Source organism: Anas platyrhynchos, chromosome 11, assembly GCF_047663525.1.
Source record: "Anas platyrhynchos isolate ZD024472 breed Pekin duck chromosome 11, IASCAAS_PekinDuck_T2T, whole genome shotgun sequence".
Classification (NCBI taxonomy): Eukaryota; Metazoa; Chordata; class Aves; order Anseriformes; family Anatidae; genus Anas; species Anas platyrhynchos.
In genome coordinates this window covers 23,954,105-23,972,571 of record NC_092597.1, presented here as the reverse complement: position 1 = coordinate 23,972,571, position 18,467 = coordinate 23,954,105, and the positions used below count along the sequence as shown (strand labels likewise).

General features: G+C 42.6%; 1 protein-coding gene across 8 annotated transcripts; it reads right to left on the bottom strand.

Moving 5' to 3' along the window:
• Positions 1-324: 324 nt before the first annotated feature.
• Positions 325-17,747, bottom strand: KIF23 (kinesin family member 23). Of its 8 annotated transcripts, none has more exons than XM_038185153.2 (24): positions 17,640-17,747; positions 17,471-17,540; positions 16,954-17,082; positions 15,582-15,687; positions 14,760-14,896; positions 14,129-14,238; positions 13,383-13,556; positions 12,419-12,460; positions 11,892-12,004; positions 11,630-11,751; positions 11,110-11,212; positions 10,701-10,780; positions 10,491-10,610; positions 9,803-9,962; positions 9,084-9,251; positions 8,714-8,871; positions 8,089-8,262; positions 7,192-7,371; positions 6,514-6,819; positions 4,389-4,619; positions 3,257-3,339; positions 2,898-2,979; positions 2,710-2,780; positions 325-1,126 (listed from the first exon to the last, which is right to left on the bottom strand). In XM_038185153.2, exons 1-24 carry the CDS (start codon positions 17,648-17,650, stop codon positions 1,111-1,113), a joined length of 2,946 nt encoding a protein of 981 aa, XP_038041081.2. In that variant the 5' UTR covers positions 17,651-17,747; the 3' UTR covers positions 325-1,110. The 8 variants fall into 8 exon arrangements, with proteins under 8 accessions (XP_038041081.2, XP_038041082.2, XP_038041083.2 ...); XM_038185154.2 differs by having other exon boundaries at positions 13,383-13,553; positions 17,640-17,746; XM_038185155.2 differs by having other exon boundaries at positions 17,471-17,537; positions 17,640-17,736.
• Between the last annotated feature and the right edge of the window lie 720 nt (positions 17,748-18,467).

Genomic DNA, 18,467 nt, shown 5'->3' with positions numbered 1-18,467 from the left:
ACAGGTTAGCAGCATCCCAAAAACTCACCAGTGCCAAAAGCCAAAAGGAGGAATTTGTTGCCACACAGCCCAGGCAGAATTCTCCCTCCCTGCAGGGCACAGGATTCAGACAGCAGCACCTCACAGTGGTTATTTCCTACCACCTAGTGGCACCAGCTAACCATTACAGCTGCCCAGCTCCCCACTGCTCCAACGTGGGATTTGTCTGTTAAACTCACAAAATCCTCTAAAACAAACCCACATTTTTAGTGGCATCATGATGCCACAAAGCTAACCTTCATTTCTGTAGCTTAGCGTACTCCTACGTAACAAGGACATGGTTGGTAAAAGCCATTGAATAAAAGTATTTATTTTAACATGCTTGCAGAGCCACACATACAAAGTTCTCACCGTCTGTGAGCACACTACCCTTTTACCCCATATCTACAGATGTAAAATATTTAATTACTTATTTGCACTACAAAATACAGTAGCTATGATGTCAAGACATCATTACTCATCTCAGCATTCTTGCTCTGTTACTATGAAGGCAGGAAAATTGAAGTTGTTTTCACAAGCTGATTTGTATATTAAATAATCAAAAGGTAATTCTTCCAAGAAGAAATTCATATTACCAAGCTGTTGCTAGCTAATAAAATACGAAATGGCATAGGAACACTCTTAAAGTGCATTACTGCATCTAAATAAATAGCAGCATTTATGCCTCTTCAAAACAGAGGACCTGACAAGGAAGGGGTAGTGACCAGAAAAGAAGTGTATTATATAAAAGCTGAAAAAATACCCAAGGCAAAAGCCTTGTGTCATTAGCCTATAAAGATACATCTTAATAACAAAAGCATCATACATACAAGACAGAAGGTGTTCTTCAGAAGTCCACAGCACGTAATGGCAGAAGCTCTTCCCCCCCACCCCCGTCTACTGAAAATATATGCACCCACTCGTATGCTTCTTTGGGATTGCAGACAGTATTTCCCATCCAGCTACTGCCTAGCACAGGCCATTATAAAAATAGAAGCCTGCAGTGATAACAAACCAGTTAGTTTATCACTGGCAGCAGATAGCATCAGTCTGATAAAATCAACAGGATTCCAACGCAGCAGTACATTACGTTCATGGCTTTCTTCGCCTAGAAGAAAATAAAGTAACTTTCAGATTTTCCATGGCAGCAGTTTTCCAGAACAGCAGCCTATTTACCTATTCTGTTGAATGTACACATATCACATACTTCCTGTGCTAACAAATGCTACAAGCAAACAACTTATTTATCAAGAAGCAGTTGGTCTCCCCCCCAGAATAGCCATGAGCTTAAAACAAAGCTTTATTTCAGTTTAATAAGTTTAAATAAATACAAGCTTCAATTCAATATGCAGGCAAACCAAATGATCTACTACCGTTTTACAAAGCTGTAGCCAGGCTGCAAGTAGTAACAGCCAACCTGAACAGGTCCAGTTTCCAGTGAGAGGTGGAATAGAGCATATACTAACATGGTGACAGACACGTTCATGACCTTAGCTCAGAGACTACCCATTTCAGGATACTCCCCTAAATACCTTTCCACTCTAGTTTCAAGCTCTGTATACAAGCAATACACAGTGCACAAAGTGAGTATATGTTTTCCTCATTTTTACCATTTTGATTCCAAATGCAATCAATTTGGTTCATTTCAGCCTCACAAATACTTCTTTGCCTTTCCAGCCCTCTCTCCTGCCTGTAAACATGTCTTGCAAAACTGCAAATTTTCTTCCCCTGAGTTGAATAGGTGGCTTCCACAGCACTGCCAGCACCTATCTGCAAGAGGCCAAGTCTGGATATTGAATTCTGTTCTGCAACACCTAGTTTAGCACAGCTATCATATCTGAAGCATTTCTTTTGTAAGTGAAAGATTTTATTAGATGTGGGGCTCAAACTGTGGGCACTTTACAGACTGCGAGATCATTTCAACTTTTACTAGAGACTGGGGCTTCCAATTTGGTACACTTGCTGCGTGTTTGGCACTCTGACCCCACCACGTTAAGGAATGATAAGAGAGCCCTGAAATATTCAGCGTTATCTACACATTCGAAGAGGAAAATTTCTTCTAGCGTGACTAAAAGCCCGTGCTTCCTTAGCAGATGCCTTGGCAGCTGCACAGCAGCTAGCAGCTGAAATATTAGCTACTTTCAAATGTACTGCTGGGTATATCCCATGACTGCCTCAGTTCCCTCCATTCCTTCAAAACGGATGCTAAGATATTGGTAACTTTCTTTAATTACAATTTATCTGAAGGTGCAAAAACTAGTACTTTTTACTACAGCACCATCTGATACTGGCTAGAGGGACCAGAGCAGGATACAGCTTAGAATTTTGCCACTGCCATCGCCAACCCTGTGCCAATTTTGGCCTCTCAGGCACGCTGCAGTCCCCAGCTTTTTACAATCCCATTAGTCCACTCTGATTTGCTGCAGAAGGACAAGATCAAACCCTGACATTCTGCTCACTGCAATGACTATAGACACCACACAAGAACATGTCTTCTGGGTGACAGTCCCCTACAGATTCACAGTCAGGGTTTCCAAGAACTGAACAAGCCTGTTCACCTTAAAGCATTAAATCACATCCCAAACCCAAAGCAGAAAGGGCAGCAATATCAAGAAGAAAAGAAGTGCTGTCTCACTTCAGATGTTGCCAGGAAAGAACACAATACCCAAACTACAAAGGAGAGACACTTACTTGGGCTGAGCATGATGCTGATACCCAGGTCCAAGGGCAGAACCTGCCCTCATCTCCACTGCAACAGAACACTGAGAAGACACAGAGGCAGTTAGTTCTTATGCTGACCCCAACCTAGCTATCAACATTAAAAATCCTCATCCAGAGGAAACATGACACATTCCATCCTTCTCCCCTTTATAGCTTACTCTGGTTTCCACATCCGTCCATTCAGAGTCTGCAGCATCCTCTGGTGGATCAGGATTAGAAGGCGACGACCTCCGCTTTCGACTGAAGAATGAGTAAGAAGGGAAAAAACGTTACTGGGGAGTCACATATTTTGATAGATTCTCGAACACAAGAGAATACATTTCATACTTTCCAATGAGATACATTTCTCTCAGCAACAGATCAGCCTTACCAGCGGCTCCAGTACCTGAAAGCTCCTCCAGGTTACCTTTATATGATTTCAGGTTAGACACAACATTTTGCTATTTAATCATTCAGACAAGAATCAGTTACTCGTGCACTACTGAAGTAATATCAGAACCTAAAGTTAAGAACTCACCCTGTTGGAGATTCCTGCTTCAGTGTCTCTATTTCTGTGAACTGCACAGCCTGTCCACCACCCCTGGTTTTGAAGACATCACCCTGGAAGCCAAAATCATTTGACAAGTTACAGCTACTAAGTCATTACGTCAGCTACAGTGCCAGTTCCCACACAAAAAAATTAAGTGCTTACAGCTATAATTTCCTTTCAGGTTAGTAGCCAGTAAGCATACATGCACAAATACATTCTCCCCCATTATACATAGGATTAGGCACAATGAACACCATCTACCCTGATGATCATGCAAGATACACAGAGAATAGTCACTATGAGAGATTTCTGTCTGTTCAACACTTAGTTATTGCTATAAGATACGCAGAAATCATGTCACAGGCTCAGTTTCAATGCTTCCATTCAACAGCACAAACAGGCTCATTACCTTTGTGAGACTGCTCAGACCTACAAGGTTACTGTACAGGAGTGAGGGCTTTTTTTTTAAATAAAACTCAAAATAAAACAAGGCAGAATTGGAAGGCCCATAACCAAAGGAAAAATGAACCAAAAGCTTCTTGCTATGAATTACAAAGAGCTCTCAGTTTGCCTTAGGTAAGCACAGTCAGCATTTTGGGACACAACCATTGTTAGTGCTCAAAGCCTAGGTGATCTCACCAATTTGCTTGTTAGTTTGATTATTAGGAATTACATTCCGGAGCATTTGAGCATCCATCACTGCAGCAAGCTTACTTATTCCACTAATGGAAATCAAATAACATTGCTCCAACAAGACTGACTCCACAAGATCAGCTGCAGCCACAAGTCTAAGGAATTTCCACTATAAACGGATTATTGCATTTTACTGGGGGGAGGGAACGACATGGACACACGATACACCACTTAATTACTTCCAGGAAAAATGGTGACTGAGAAACAAGCTTCTAATGGTAGGCATAAAGTAACAACAAAGTTCAAGAAGAGCATTTCCAGACTCTCAAAGCTCCCTTGAATCCAACCGCACCAAACTTCCAAATCCAATCTCTGAGCACAGTGAGTTAAGCATCCTACCCTTCTGCAAGCCTGCAGCACAAAAACATTGCCAGATACGGCATTTGACAGGGTTATCACAAGTTCACTACGAAGGTGTTTGCGTTACCTTAATTAGTTTGGTTTCAATCTCCCCATCAGAGGCTAGCTCCTGGTGCGTCAGCATGTACTTGTCACACTTAGCTAGTGCCTTTTCGCTTGCAGCCGCTACCGTGATGGCATGAGGGACATGTGGCTGCATGACTGTGTCAGTGGGCAGATTAGAAGGTGGTTTATGATCTACCCATCTCTCCCCAGCTGAGCGCGACCGTCTGTGCCTGAGACGAACCGGAGGTGCGTTCTGATCAGAGTGGAAGAGAATCAGAAGAGATCAGCACACAAGAAACATCTCAAAGGATATCATTAGCAGAGTGAATTTCACAGGTCTGGTTAAGATGCATTTATCTGAAGTTCAAAGCTTCGCTCCCGAACTGCTTTCAGAATCCATCCTGAAAGGCAGCATTACAGAGAGCCTCTTAAAGGATTCTTAAATGTGATTTCTGTGCTGATTCCTATTTCTCGTAAATTTTAGGTGTTATCCAATCAGTTGCATTCCCTACATAGTAAAGTTTCCACAGAGAGAACATCTTCATCTTTGGTAGCACTTCTAAATTTTCAGATTAAGTCTGATTGCTATAAACATATTAACCAACCTGAAAAAAGAAATTTGGAAATGTTTCCCCGGATTCATTCATGAATCAAGGAGTTTTCATGAGGTAGCAAAGGAAGCAGGCTGAGTATGGATTTCCAACATCTCTAAAGGATGCTAGGTCTCATAATACTTACAGAGCAGAGAAAAAGGAAGTGCCCCCTGTGCTAGTGTTACTGCTTCTAAGCTCAGCTGTTGGAAATCCATGAGAAGTGATTGAAGTTCGTACATTTTTAATTTCATGGTCATGAACATTTTCAGTTGCTCAGGAAAACCAGAAAATTCAGGAAACTTGTTTAAAAAATTGGGTCTCTTCAAGACCTTTGAGCGGGCATTTGAGAAAGTACTGCAGACTCTCATTTATATACTAATTTTTACAGACCTCTAAGTCAGAGTGAGGTTAGATAACCCAAAGTTATGAAAGCAAATCCCATCCACTGTATTTTCAGGTTATGAGAAGCAATTGGGATTTCTTTTAGCAATAGACTTGAGATGGGCCTTGCCCTTTACAAATATAAAGCAGCTCTTAAAAATTAAATGTACACAGAGACACATGGCTTTCAGAAAAAGTTTAAATTAAAATTGGAGAAAACCCTCAAGATCCCCTCCTCCCCCTTTTAGCAGGCAAGTACTTATTTTGGTTGGCACTTTGGGGAAATAATTCTGCCAGGGTGCCTTAGAAGTTATGTTCTAAAGGGAGGACACTGCTACTAGTCACACGTTACTGTGGGAGAGACCGCATACAGCCCTTACTCTGCTGCTGATGGTTCATTTATTAGTTAATTGGAATAGCATCTGCTTAAACACACATCCCATATTTCAAAGGGCTGGCAAGTAAACTTTGAAAACGTCGACAAAAAAAGAGTTTACCATAAGTTCCTCCCCCTCGAGAAGCTCTCTCAAGAAGGCTGATTGGAGGGGGCAGGGTGTTGTACAATTCTCTTGGATTTACCTGAGCCACTGCGACAGAGCTATGATGTGATAGAGACAGCACCAATACAAATATTTGCACACAACAATTTAATGAAAAAACCATCTCCCAGCTGTAAGCAAAGCCCCACAGTTTTAACGCAGACAGGAAAATTTAGGAGAACTACTCTAAGAGAGCTGAATTTAACAGTGAAAGTGAGACATTTGCCCAAGCTCTATTTCCAGTAGACATTTGCATATATGGCTCATAAGACCACCATTTAAGCTGCCCAGACTATGGTAAACTGCATGCTGCAAGACAGATTTGAGGAGACAGAAATTAAAACAAAGACACTCATAGCTAGGAAAAAGGTCTAGCTAGTTCAGAGTTCCTTCCAAGAGCTATTTACACGCTAACAGGAAATAGACTCACTGCTTTTAAAAAATTTAAATGCCGAATTAAGAATTTAAATAGAATAATAGTAAGACAAAGAAATAGTACTGTGCTATAAGAAATTTTTGATTTTTTTCCCTGTTTCAGTGTGCTCAATGTAAGAGAGCAGTTGTGATGAACTTTTGAGCCAGACTAAGCAATGCTACATTTCTACATTTAGCTTTTGACGGGATCAGCACTAACCCTGCAGCATTGATCCTCTTCTATTTCTAGCTCATCTCTACGTCTGGGAACCTCAATGACTCCAGTCCAGCACATCCCTCGCCTTCTGTCTGAGGTGTTATAGTCTCTACTTTGTTCTGGTTCTTGTTGTCTACTCCTTGCATAAGAAGTGCCACCGGTATGCTTGTGCGAAGGGGTTTTCTGCTCCCATTCCATAACACAGGAAGCCACAGAAATGCTGCTACAAGAATTAGAACGTCTGTGCACCTGGGGGTTGCTCACGAGCCGCTGGCTGCTAGGGACTTGAGTAATTAAATTACTAGAAGGCTAGAGAGAATGGGAAAGAAGTTAGTGAACATACAGAACTGTCAACTTGTAAGGCAATCAAACAGTGTCACTCTGCATATTGTCAGTATTCAGCTCAGCTATTTGAGCTTAGGGGTTTGGGGAGCTCCTGTGTCACAGTGACACCATTAAGAATCGTGTGTTTTTCCAGTTCCAGGAGCATTAGGAGACAGGAGCACAAATAAAGTACACTGATAAATACAAGAGGAGAAGGAAGAATTCAAAGGAAGCTTAGTCATCCAAATTCTGTGCTTGGAAACTATTTTCTAGCCACTAAAGAAAAGCAGTCTGCATTTTAGTTCATTCTTATAGATGTTTGTCCCCATATGAAGGAGCATTTTAAAGGTAACTTACAGGTACTGGTGAAGGAGACACGGATCTCTGAATAGGCTTCTCTCTGTCTCTCTCTCGTGAAGGCCTCTCTGGCTTTTCATTCTTTGGTTCAGTAACAATGGCCTTCAGTTGCTTCAGTTTCTCATCTTTGACCCAAAGTTTGTTCTGCATTTCCAGCTGCTTTGCTGCTACACGACGCTCCTAGAGAGGGGAGAGAGGAAAAGCATGAAGCAGGTTATACAAAAGCACAAGTAGTGCTGAAATTTTGAACAGGAAACAAAGTTTTTCCCCACTTAGATACAAGCTACAGAAAATAATCATGTATCAAGCTAAAAAGACAGACTTATCAGATTATAAACCAGTACCATGCTTATAAACCATGTTATAAACCAGTACCATTTTGCTTCCTAAATTAGTGGCAAACTGAAGCATTGTCTAACTATAGCTCCATCAGTGGTCCTGAAGCAGAAAACAGGACTACAGTAGTTTAAGGTAATCCTTCAGAATTCCTTTGCTTGTTGCTCATCAAGGGCATATCTGAGCGAGAGTTTACATGAGGATAAGGAGAAGTCCAATATTAGGCTTCTACTGACAATTGACAGAATGAAAGAATTGCTCCCCAGAGAGCCACAAACCCAGAAGAACAAGTTTTAGATATTGAAGCAAAATGGAAGTACTCAGGAGAGCTACTCTAGCTGTATCACAAGCCCTTGAGGAATTTATCCTATCATACCACATTTATAAAAGTTAAGATGAAAATGTCTGTTTAAGTCAGTAATTAAAAAGCCAAACTCATCTTCAATCTTAACACCATTACAAAAGAAAAAACACACTCAAAGCCCTCACAAAAACAAGCTCCCCAGCTCCCCTCAGCATGGCTCCGTTAGACAGCTCTAGTATTTATGGCAGTGTACTTACACACTCCTTCTCCCATTTCATGGTCGTTTCTGCCACCATGCCTTGCAGTCGTGCTTCCAACCTACGCTTGTCAGAAGCCTGACGTTGCAGTTTCTGGCTCTTGCTTTCCAGTTCTTGCTGAAGATTACGCTTGTCTTCTTCATAAATTGTAGCAGTTTTCTCTAAAATTTCAATCTGGAGGAAGAAAGGATGAACAACAGGTCAAGCTGTACTAGAATATATCTTATATTGGTACAACAGCGAATAAGTCGTCCAGATTGCAGAAAGTTTCAGATTTTACAACTTTTAAGAAAGTTGCCCTTCTTAACGTATTAGGAAAGGCCTCACCTTTGGCACACAGGGACATGGTTTAGCAGTGGACATGCTAGTGTTAGGCTGATGATTGGACTTCATCTTAAGTGCCTTTTTAAGTGCCCTTTCCAACCTAAATGATTCTAAAGATTCTAGTAGCAAAACCAGAATGCTAGAAGTGTTCATTACAAAAGATTCCCACAAAGTACTTTTAACCTTGTCTTTAATATCCATCTTACAAGCACTTCTGATGTCAAGAAGCTTGCCAAACAAGAGAGAGAAAATGCATGTTGTGCTTAGGAGTTGTATAGCTTAGAGCAATATAAAAACCAACCTTGTATTCCAAAGTTTTAATTTTCTTCTCCAGACGTTCTAGTTCCATTTTCTGTCCTGCTATTGTTTTCTCTTTTTCAGACAATTTTCCTTGAATATAGTTTTCCTTGGATATAACACTGGAATCAAATTCTTGCAGCGTAGTCTTAAACGCAAGCACTGCAAGAGAGACAACACACTTTACCTTCTCTCCCTATCCCCATAGCATCAAAAGGAGTTGTTCTCTTCTCCTACCAACTTAACACTACCATTTAACTCTGTTACCTTAAAGTTTTCTTTTAATGCTATCAATCCAGACAAGAGAATAGATGCTGTAGTAGTAACGAGGGCATCAAAAAAATCTAACCCCACATCTATGTTAAAATTCTTACCATTTTTGGCAAATTCCTCTGACAACATTTGTCGTAGTTTATGGCGTTTTTCCAGGACTTCAATAAGCTTTGGAAGTGTTTGATCATCATTAGGATCCAATAGCTCACATGAAGGCAACGGAGGAAAGTTCTGCAAAAATATCTCAGAAGCAGATTGCTCTTCTGTTTCTGTAAGATTTAAAGCCAAGGAAGTCTGTCAGCAAGCTACTGAGCAGAAAGTTTCCATTTGACAATGCATAGCCACAGATCATTCCACAGTATTCTAAAGCAGACAGAATAACTGAAACTACATGTTTTTCAGAATAGATGACAGTATTGAGAAAAGACTAAGTGTGATATTTTTGATTCACTCCCTGATAACACCTTCAGGCAACTCTTGATTTCTAAAGTAGATCCAGAGCATTCAAAAAAATAAAAATCGAAGTTTCATCTTCAGCACAATTTCTTTTCCAGAGCTGCAGTAATGGGACCATGAATTCAACTCATCACCAATAAAGAATTACTCTGAGATTTGTAGTGAAGCCCAACTACCGCATAAGTAGCACCACTGTATGAAAAGAGCAGTTCAGATTTAACTATTACAGAGAAAGCTCCCAACCAACAGTTTGATGCAGTTCCTTGTGTGCCTTTACAGCTCAAATAATTTGTTTTAAGGAAATTTTCATCCCCTAAGAACAGCACAAGCCAGTGCTGCAAACACCCAGTGTTCTTGTATTTACCTCCATTGATTGGGCCACCCCGCATCTCCAACTTCCGCGCAAGTTCTTCTTTGAAGGCCTGATTCCTAAAGCGCCGTCCTGGTGTTAAGCCACACAGAGGTCTATCAACAGGCCTTGCCACTTCCACTTCCTGGGTCATTTCAGCAAAGCGCATGACTTGCTGCAAAAGAACAGAAGCAAACTCAGCAATTAAACTACAGCAGTCCAGATTAAATTCGAAAGCGATATTTTAGATCAATAAAAGTTCTAGCAAAGACATTATCAAGCTATAATCTCAACTATTTCCCAGCCATGTAGCTTGCTAATCTAAAGCTGAGTGTCTAAAAACCTTACCAGTAATATCTTCCTTACTTCAGCCCTCAAGGAATCACAAACCTGACCGTGCAGGTGTCTTAACTTCCGGAAAGTACTGTCACAGTGGGGATAAAACACCTAAACATGACTATTTAGACAGCTGTAAATAGGAGAAGCTTCCTACCTATATTGCACTCAAGTCATAGTTGTACTTTAAGTGGACAAGTTAAGATTTAGAGGACACATTTGCCCTAGAGTATTACACCTGATTACCTGAAGTGTCCAAGCAACAAAAAGTTACCACTCCTGCCACCTACTAAACAAGTGCAGTAATTCAGTCATGAACATGAGACATGAGTAGGTGACGATGAGATAAGAACTGCAAGATAGTTACCAAGCTTTCTTCGTAGTCCTCAGCCTTAGGATTAACACATACAATCATACGCACTTTTCCTTCACCATCAAAATAGTTCTTGAAGAGGTGAGTCAGCTTGGAATCTCTGTATGGAACCATCTGGAAGTAAAGGAGAAGAAAGGTCTGGTAAGGTTATGTTATACCAGCTCTTTGCCAGGTCAAAAGATAATTAGATGATGGGTTGCATACCTTATTTGTTCCATACATCTGGTTTTCCCGTAGAACTTCAATACATGTTCTTAATGTCATTAGTGACTGATTAATATTACCTAAAAATAACAAAAAAAAAAGCTCTGTAAGCAGCTATTTGGATCACATTCTCAAATTATTTGGCAGTCTACTTAAAGATAAACCGCCCGGACCCTTAAGTCATATTTGTTAAATAATCATTCCAAATAATCTGAAGCATTCATGAATTTAATAACTTCTACGAAGAAGCTTCTAGTTTCCAAACTGGAGGATTAAGACTGTCAAACCAAATAACTGAACATCATGACAGAATACTCATTGTTCCTATGGTTTCTTTACATTAGTGTTGTCTCCTAGTAAACCTATCCTAGCATATAAAACTATCAGGTTTTCTAAACACGGCACATACCTGCTTCTCGCAACCTGTTCCCTTCAGCTTTTGTTCTATTAGTCCTTTCACTTCCAGCAAGATCAACTAAGGACAGCTGGCTTAAAGTGATTTGTTCTTTCTCCTGTTACAGACAAAACATAAGGTAAATTGTTAGCGTTCTACTCCCTGCATTTTAAAGTGCACTGGAAGAAAACATACACACCTCACAATCCAACTATGCACCACTTTTTTGTGTGAATAAGTTTTATCAAATCCTTTCTGTCTGAGGCCACCAGACAGATTGTAATAAGTGCATTCACTCAAAGCCTCTAAGTCTTTGATTCTTACATTCTTTGTTAAAGAATGAGACTAACTTTGTTAAAGACTTCAGAGATGTCATAGTTTTGATTTACTTCAAAATGAAACTTCTAATGATCAAGATGCATACGCCTGAGACAAGGTAACTGTTTCAGTAGGTCATATTACAAGATTCTTTTTCTAACTTACATATACATATATACACACACACAGTTCTTTAATAGCCTGCCCCAGAATTCACCTGCAGCACGTTATCTCCATCTGCATCCAGGGGTGCCTGAGCCAACTTTATTATAAACACACTGTGAGATCGGCTAGATTCTCGATTCAGCTGAGTGTTTGCAATACGCCTCTTCTTTTGACCTGTTAAAAAGAAAAAACATTCCCTCCAGAAGTCTGCTTCATTTAACAGACTTGCCACATAGCAAAGCCAGTTCTGTTTTCAGCGTAAAAGACTATGTGTCTGTACTAGATATAATCAGTTACTTTTCAAGATCATTTACCTCTCCAAAACACTTCAAAAGCTTCTTCTGTAGATTTCACCTCTACTTCTGTGCATCCTGTGACATACATATTGTGATTCTGGTCCTCACGAAGTATTTTGGATTGTGGAGGTCTTAAGGGCAAAGGAGAGAGAACAATAAAACTGAGTGCAGGTGTATACACAGCAGCACGTTATGTCAAGCAAGTTTTCTTTTAAGTACAAAATTCACACTGAACACGTCAGTTATCCACACAGCAGATGTAAGAGGAAGTACAAGTACAGGGACACACATTCAGCAAGGATTAGTTACACTTCAGCTACTGCTTTAATTTAGAAGCCACGTTTAATTGCAATTCTTACTAGAAATCATTGGTTTGAACGGCAGCTATTGTTTTTCTACATGCATATGCTCATACAGAAGCAAGATGGCCTCAAGAGCAGTCTAAATTTGCTAGTTAAGCAAGAAGAGAGAGAGTCAGTCTATTTTCTGCTTCTACTGAAAGTAAATTTCACTTTTCAATAGTGGGAATATGCTTATGCACATACATAAAGTCACCATTTCGCACAGGAGTGTTGCAACTGTTCCACCTACCAAAAAAACAGGGTTAAAAAATATTAAGTCATTCAGCTTGCCTGAAATCATTTCATATTTAATGCACTGCAGCTCCCATAAGTGGAAATAATGCAAGATTTTTCCTAGGCTGATTTCTGGACAAAAGCAAGACACTAAACCCAATTTTAATTCTTCTTTAAAAAGCATTCAGACATTCAAACTCATTTCAAAGCAGTACCCTGGAGACTGCTCTTGGTGTTTTGGTGCAATAGCTTGTTTTGCTCTAGTTGGTCTTTATAGATCAGCCAACTCTTTAATTAACACATGTACCAGTAGATATGCATGTTTTCTTTAATGGATTTAGAATTAAAAAATACATTCAACTAAGTTTGACTTGCAAACTCTTTTCCCAAAAGTCACAAGGCTGACTGATTTTAGACAGCAGCCAAGTACACACCTTCCCCCCAAAAAATCAGAAATTCACTTATGAGACTATTAATTTCTGTTTCTATGGAAATGACTGGCATTGAGCAAAGAGATATGCACGCTTACATCAACTGTAAAGCAACAATAGTAACTTCTGCCCAATAGAGTTATCCAGAGAAAAATGTCAGCTATGGAATGGCTTACTCTTCAAGCTACACTCACCAGCTAGGAATAGTACGAACAGACTTAGAACCTCAGCAGGATATAACGCTGCCTAACAAATATTTACTTGCCTTCCATTACACTAAGAAAGGGAGCACTAAGTCTTAGCATCAACAGAACAACCACCAGTACTTGGCACGCTTAAATGCTGTTGTCTGGACTCCTTACGCATCACCTTTTTCCAAGTGATTTTTTTTGAAGCAATTCACATGAATGAATTGAGCTAACTTGACAAGACAACAGCCACAAAGACAACACAGCTCTCACAAAAGTATCACAAAGCTTACAAATATCATTATTCCTACTGACTTTGGTTTTATCTGCTCGAAGGGAGCTTCCTCCAGGAGGTCATATATGTAGTTGTTGTAGATCTCGATGTAAGAAACAAAAACACTGTAGACATTATCTTCATCAACTTCATCCACTTTGCAGTGATCTTGCACGTTTATCATATCAGCAAATTCTGGATCTATTTGGCGCCTGCTGATAACATACAAGTGATTAAAAGGAGCATCCACAGACAGATGTCATGTCAAACAGTGACTACAGTCAAAAAGCAAGTCTACTGACAGGTGGCACGATCCAAGTACAGAAAAGCTCACACTAGAAACTAAATGCAACACATCACTTCGCAGTCCCATCAGATTAAAAAAGTTAAAAATAGATAAGTTTCCATCCAGCAGTGCTGTTCTTGGTTGCAGTAAGAATTTTGCCTTGCAAAATTCCTGGATAGTTAGCATTTGGATCACCCACAATTCAGCAATATCACTTTTTTTGCAAAACACCCTTAAGGTTAAGCTCACGGTATCACTACTGTGTCAAATCACAGCATTTTATTTATCAGAAAATGGGTACAAAAAATAGCCTTATGCTGCCTGATTCTAAATCTAAATACTCAAACCACATAAAAAGAATATACTAACATACTAACTTTTCATTAAGATATTTTTATTTTTTCAAAGGAAGGCTAAAAACACCAAGATTACATTAAATCACAACTCCAGAATAACATTTACATGCAGTAATTTGTTCTGCACGCTACAATAGTTACTCACTTGCCAGATGGAGTCTTTGGAACAGGCATGGCATCTCTTTTCTGTCGCTCTAATAGAGCATCTACTTCGCACTGAACATCCACACCATTCTTGTCATCAAGCTTAAAAACCTGAAGAGGGAACATGTTCAGACAATGCAATGACAAACACTAGAGAACATGAGGTGCTTGGCAGCAGAAGAAAAGCTATTTGATCAGGCTGTCTGGCAACCAGCAAATACCACGCCCCCTCACTAACACCCAAAGTGCTGGCTAATTCCAAGTACACCTAACAGTCATTTCTAAAATACAAAGTTTTCATAGAAGCTTCCAAGCTAGAATACTACAAAAGGAAAACACTTCCAGTATTGTTTCAAATATATTTAGGTAGCAAAAAAATCAGAGATACTTTACCACAATAAAAACTTAACAGCATCTCCTCTATTATTTTAGACAAGGAATGAAATCTAGTCAAAAAAGCCACAGGAAATCAAGTAATTAAAGAATAAGTGACAATTACAAGGAGAACCAGACCATAGACCTTCTTGGAATGTCTGTCCTAGATACCAGGCTTGCCTCTTCAAATCTCATTGTTTGTTTTTTTAAGACAGGAGTTCAACATTTTAATCTTTTTCAAATGCAAAATTACTCACAAATCTCTTGGCCTGGAACGGTCCTATGCTGTTGAAGATCATATCCAAACACCGGGGGAGAAGTCCTCCGTCCCCAGGAGACCCTGTCATGGTGTGTGTTTTCCCACTGCCTGTCACCCCATAGGTAAAAAGGAGACCTAGGAGAGGCAGAAGAGTCCTGCAGTCACGCTCAGTCTCAGAAAAGCTGGATTATATTCACACTCCATCTGTCTTGGGTAAAATACACTTGGGAAAAAACAATGACTCCTTTGGAGCAGCTAACAGTAGATATCCCAGCCCACCAACAGCCATTCCTAGTCAATACCAACTCATCGAGACACACTTCAACTACAAGTCACAGCACTTCTCCTGTTTTGGAAGTGAGAATGGAAGGAAGCCACTAAGCCCCATGTGCAGAAACCTGATTTATTTTGGATATTACTGAGGAGATTGATGTTAGCCAGATACCTCAAGGACCAACACTGAGACATCAAACTGTAACCGGGACAGATTGATTTGTTTCTGCGGTCAGTCTCTAGGTGAATAAATCATCCCTTTCTGCAGAAAAAATGCTTCTTCTGTTAACAGTGTACAAGATTACTCCTTGATGCACATAACACACACTTCATAACACAAGTAAATAAGTTTACAAGTACTGAAAAACAAGAGCAGCTCCCAGGGCAGTTGTACAGGGGAGCTGAACCACAACTGTTCCCTTACAAACAAGGCATATAGATTTTTACCTAGACAAGCTAAGAAACCTTAAAACATGCAAAATCACAGCAATAACAAAAAGGTGCAGGGTAGACACACCAAAGTGGTAGAGAACAAGTAATTCCTTACCGTTTTTCCCACGAATAAGATCTTCCACCAGAGGTTTAGCCACCACATCAAAAACATCCTTCTGAACAACGAGGGTGCCAAACACTTCCTTAAACGAATACTGCGTCTGGAGCAAAGAAAATACAGTGTCCTAAACCTCCCATTTCCCTGTCCAGAAGCCATTGCTTCAAAATGCTTCGCTCTTTAGAACAGCTTTCCATCAGCTTAACACAATGACAAAATCTGCTTTAGGATCACACCAGTGTTTGAATACGCAGCTGCTCCACTACAACTAGTCTAGGAATAAGATTTGCAAAACAAAGAACAGCAACCGTCGAGTTTTTATAGACCTTAAGTCCCTAATAACTGGAATGATCACACAGCCTGACCTCCCATGCCAACAGTTTTCAGTTTCAAGTTCTTGTTTGAGCTGAAATCATCATCTATGCAGGAACTGAGCAAAGCAACAACCACAATGCCCAAATCCAGATTGTTCCAGGTTTTAATCATCTTCTTTTAAGTTCATGTCTTCTTCCAGCTGAGTCTCAGTTTCCAGGAAGGTCCAGGATGGGTTTTCAATACATTTTGATCCATCTGGCCACTTCTCATCAAAACACTTATTCAAATAAGTAGTTGAACTAAGAGTTTTTGAGTAAAGTTTTGTTTACAAAACTTTTAAATCTTTGCCGATTTTATTTAGGACTTCGAAGATAACTTTATAAACTTCAAGGTTCTTCCATACTGAAATCTGCATCCCAGCTAGCATTCACTGCATTTTATTCACAGCCAAAGACAGCCTCATTGAGAGCTACATCCCTGTGCTGGGAACCTGTAATTAACTGTTCCGCAGCCATATGGTGCTCAGCACTCTAGTGCTTCAGCTCCTCGTTCTGTGCACGCGGCCTAAGCCCTTCTTTCCTAGGAAACACGATATTGGTCAAGTACCAGCACAAACTTGGAATAAGTGACCTGCTTCCTACTTCCCACTTCGTGCCATTTCACTACTTTAGAGTTGAATAGTTCAGTTGAAAGGGACCTGCAAAGATAAGGTCCAACCGCCTGACCCCTGACCGCTTCAGGACTAACCAGAAGTTAGAGCATGTTACTGAGGGCATTGTCCAAATGTCTCTTGAGCACTTGCAGGCACGGGGGGGGGGGCATCAACCACCTCTTCGGGAAGCCTGTTGCACAGTTCAATCACCCTCATGGTAAAGAATTTTTTCCTAATGTCCAGTTTAAGTCTCCCTTGGTGTGACTTTTGTTCCTGGTGTCCCCTCATCATTCTGAATTTGGAAACTGTCTCCCTGAGCACACCAACCATATGGTCACTGCCCCGCAGGCTGTGGTGGACCCCATGAGCCTGAGAGGAACCCCGGCAGCCCCATGCCCTTACCTCCCGGTACTCCCCGTTGCGGAATACCCTGTACCCATCGGGCGGGTGGATCTGCACCGTGGTCTCGCTGATCACCTCGATGCAGCACTCCTGGTCCTGGCGGCTGAGCGGCCTCACCCTGCAGTACACCTGGGGGGAGAAAAGGTGAGGGGGGGGGGGGGGGACGGGACAGGGCGCGGTGGGGCACTCAGAGAGGGATTGGGAACAGGGAGGGGATGGAGATCGGGGGACGGATGGACCGGGAACCGGGAGAAGGGGCACGGGAGGGTGTGAGGGGGGAGGGACGGACCGGGAATATGGAGATGGGGATCGGGGGGGACGGACCGGGAACAGGAGGGGGGGGAACTGGGGCCAAGGGGGGGATGTGGGGGGGAACCAGGGGGTGCCTGGGGGGAGTTTGGGGGGATTAGGGGGGAACCGGGGGGTGCCTGGGGGGGTTTCACGGCACCCAGCCCCGCTCCGAGCAGCCTCCCCCCGCCCCCCCCATCCCACCCACGCCCCACCCCACCCCACTCACCCCCACGGGATCCTTGGGCCCGGGGGCTGGCGGCTTCTTCAGCGCCGGCCTCCGCGGCGTCTTGGCCCTACTGGGAGAAGGAGCGAGGCGTCAGGGGAGGCCCGGGGGGGGCCCGAACCACACCGAACCGGGCCGGGACGAGGGGCTGAGGGGGCTGGGGACGACTTACGCCGCCTTCATGGCGCCGGAGGGGGACCGGGGGAGGGGGACGGAGCCGGGACAAGGCCGGGGCCGGGCCGGGGGTCGCGGTGTGAGGGGGGGGCGGGGGGCGGGGGTCGAGGCCGGGGCCTCCCCGGAGCCGCTCTGGGCGCTGCCTCCGGCCGCGCGCCCGTTCGGATTCAAATGCAGCCAATCAGCGCGCGCGGCGCCGCGTAGCGTCGTTGCGTCACGGGGTGGGAGGGGCGGGCGTTGCCATGGTAACGGGCCCACAGGGCCGCGGCCTACAGCGAGGGCGCCCCCCGCTGGGCCTTCGAGGCCTGCGCGGGCCCGGCTGTGAGGGGCGAGGGGTTGTGAAGTCGCATAAACACAGCATGGCCACAGCCTGCAGCACCCTGTCCAAGCCCTGAGTGCACCCAGCGCCACCCCAAAGTCAGCCCCGGTGTCTGAGAGCGTTGTCCAAGCACGTCCCGAGCCGCCAGTCCTCCCCACAGTACCTCAAAGATGGGGGCACCTGGCACGGGGTGGGAAGTGGTCCCTACACACCTCGCCTCACGCCCCAAGGGGCTCTTCAGCAGCCAACAAACATTTCCTTGAGCACAGGTTAAAAAAAACATCTCTGCAGCTCAGGGCCTGGGCTCCCACGTGCACGGGAACCTCTCCCGTGGGCTGTTCTTACCTTGTGTTTGTTCATGTGCTTAATTCAAATAAAGGTTTGGGATCAGGAATATGGGGCTAATCCGGCTAAAAGGTTTGGGATCAGGAACACGGGGCTAATCCAGCAAAGTTCTCCATGCCAGGGTCTCTCCATACCCGGTGGCTGAGCTGCTACCTGCCTGCA

Excerpts from the sequence above, each read along its gene's own strand:
- KIF23 (XM_038185153.2), bottom strand. Across the intron at positions 11,213-11,629 it reads ATGGAGATAACGTGCTGCAG|GAGAAAGAACAAATCACTTT; the intron begins GTGAATTCTGGG and ends TGTCTGTAACAG. Across the intron at positions 2,980-3,256 it reads AAGCAGGAATCTCCAACAGG|TCGAAAGCGGAGGTCGTCGC; the intron begins GTGAGTTCTTAA and ends CTCATTCTTCAG.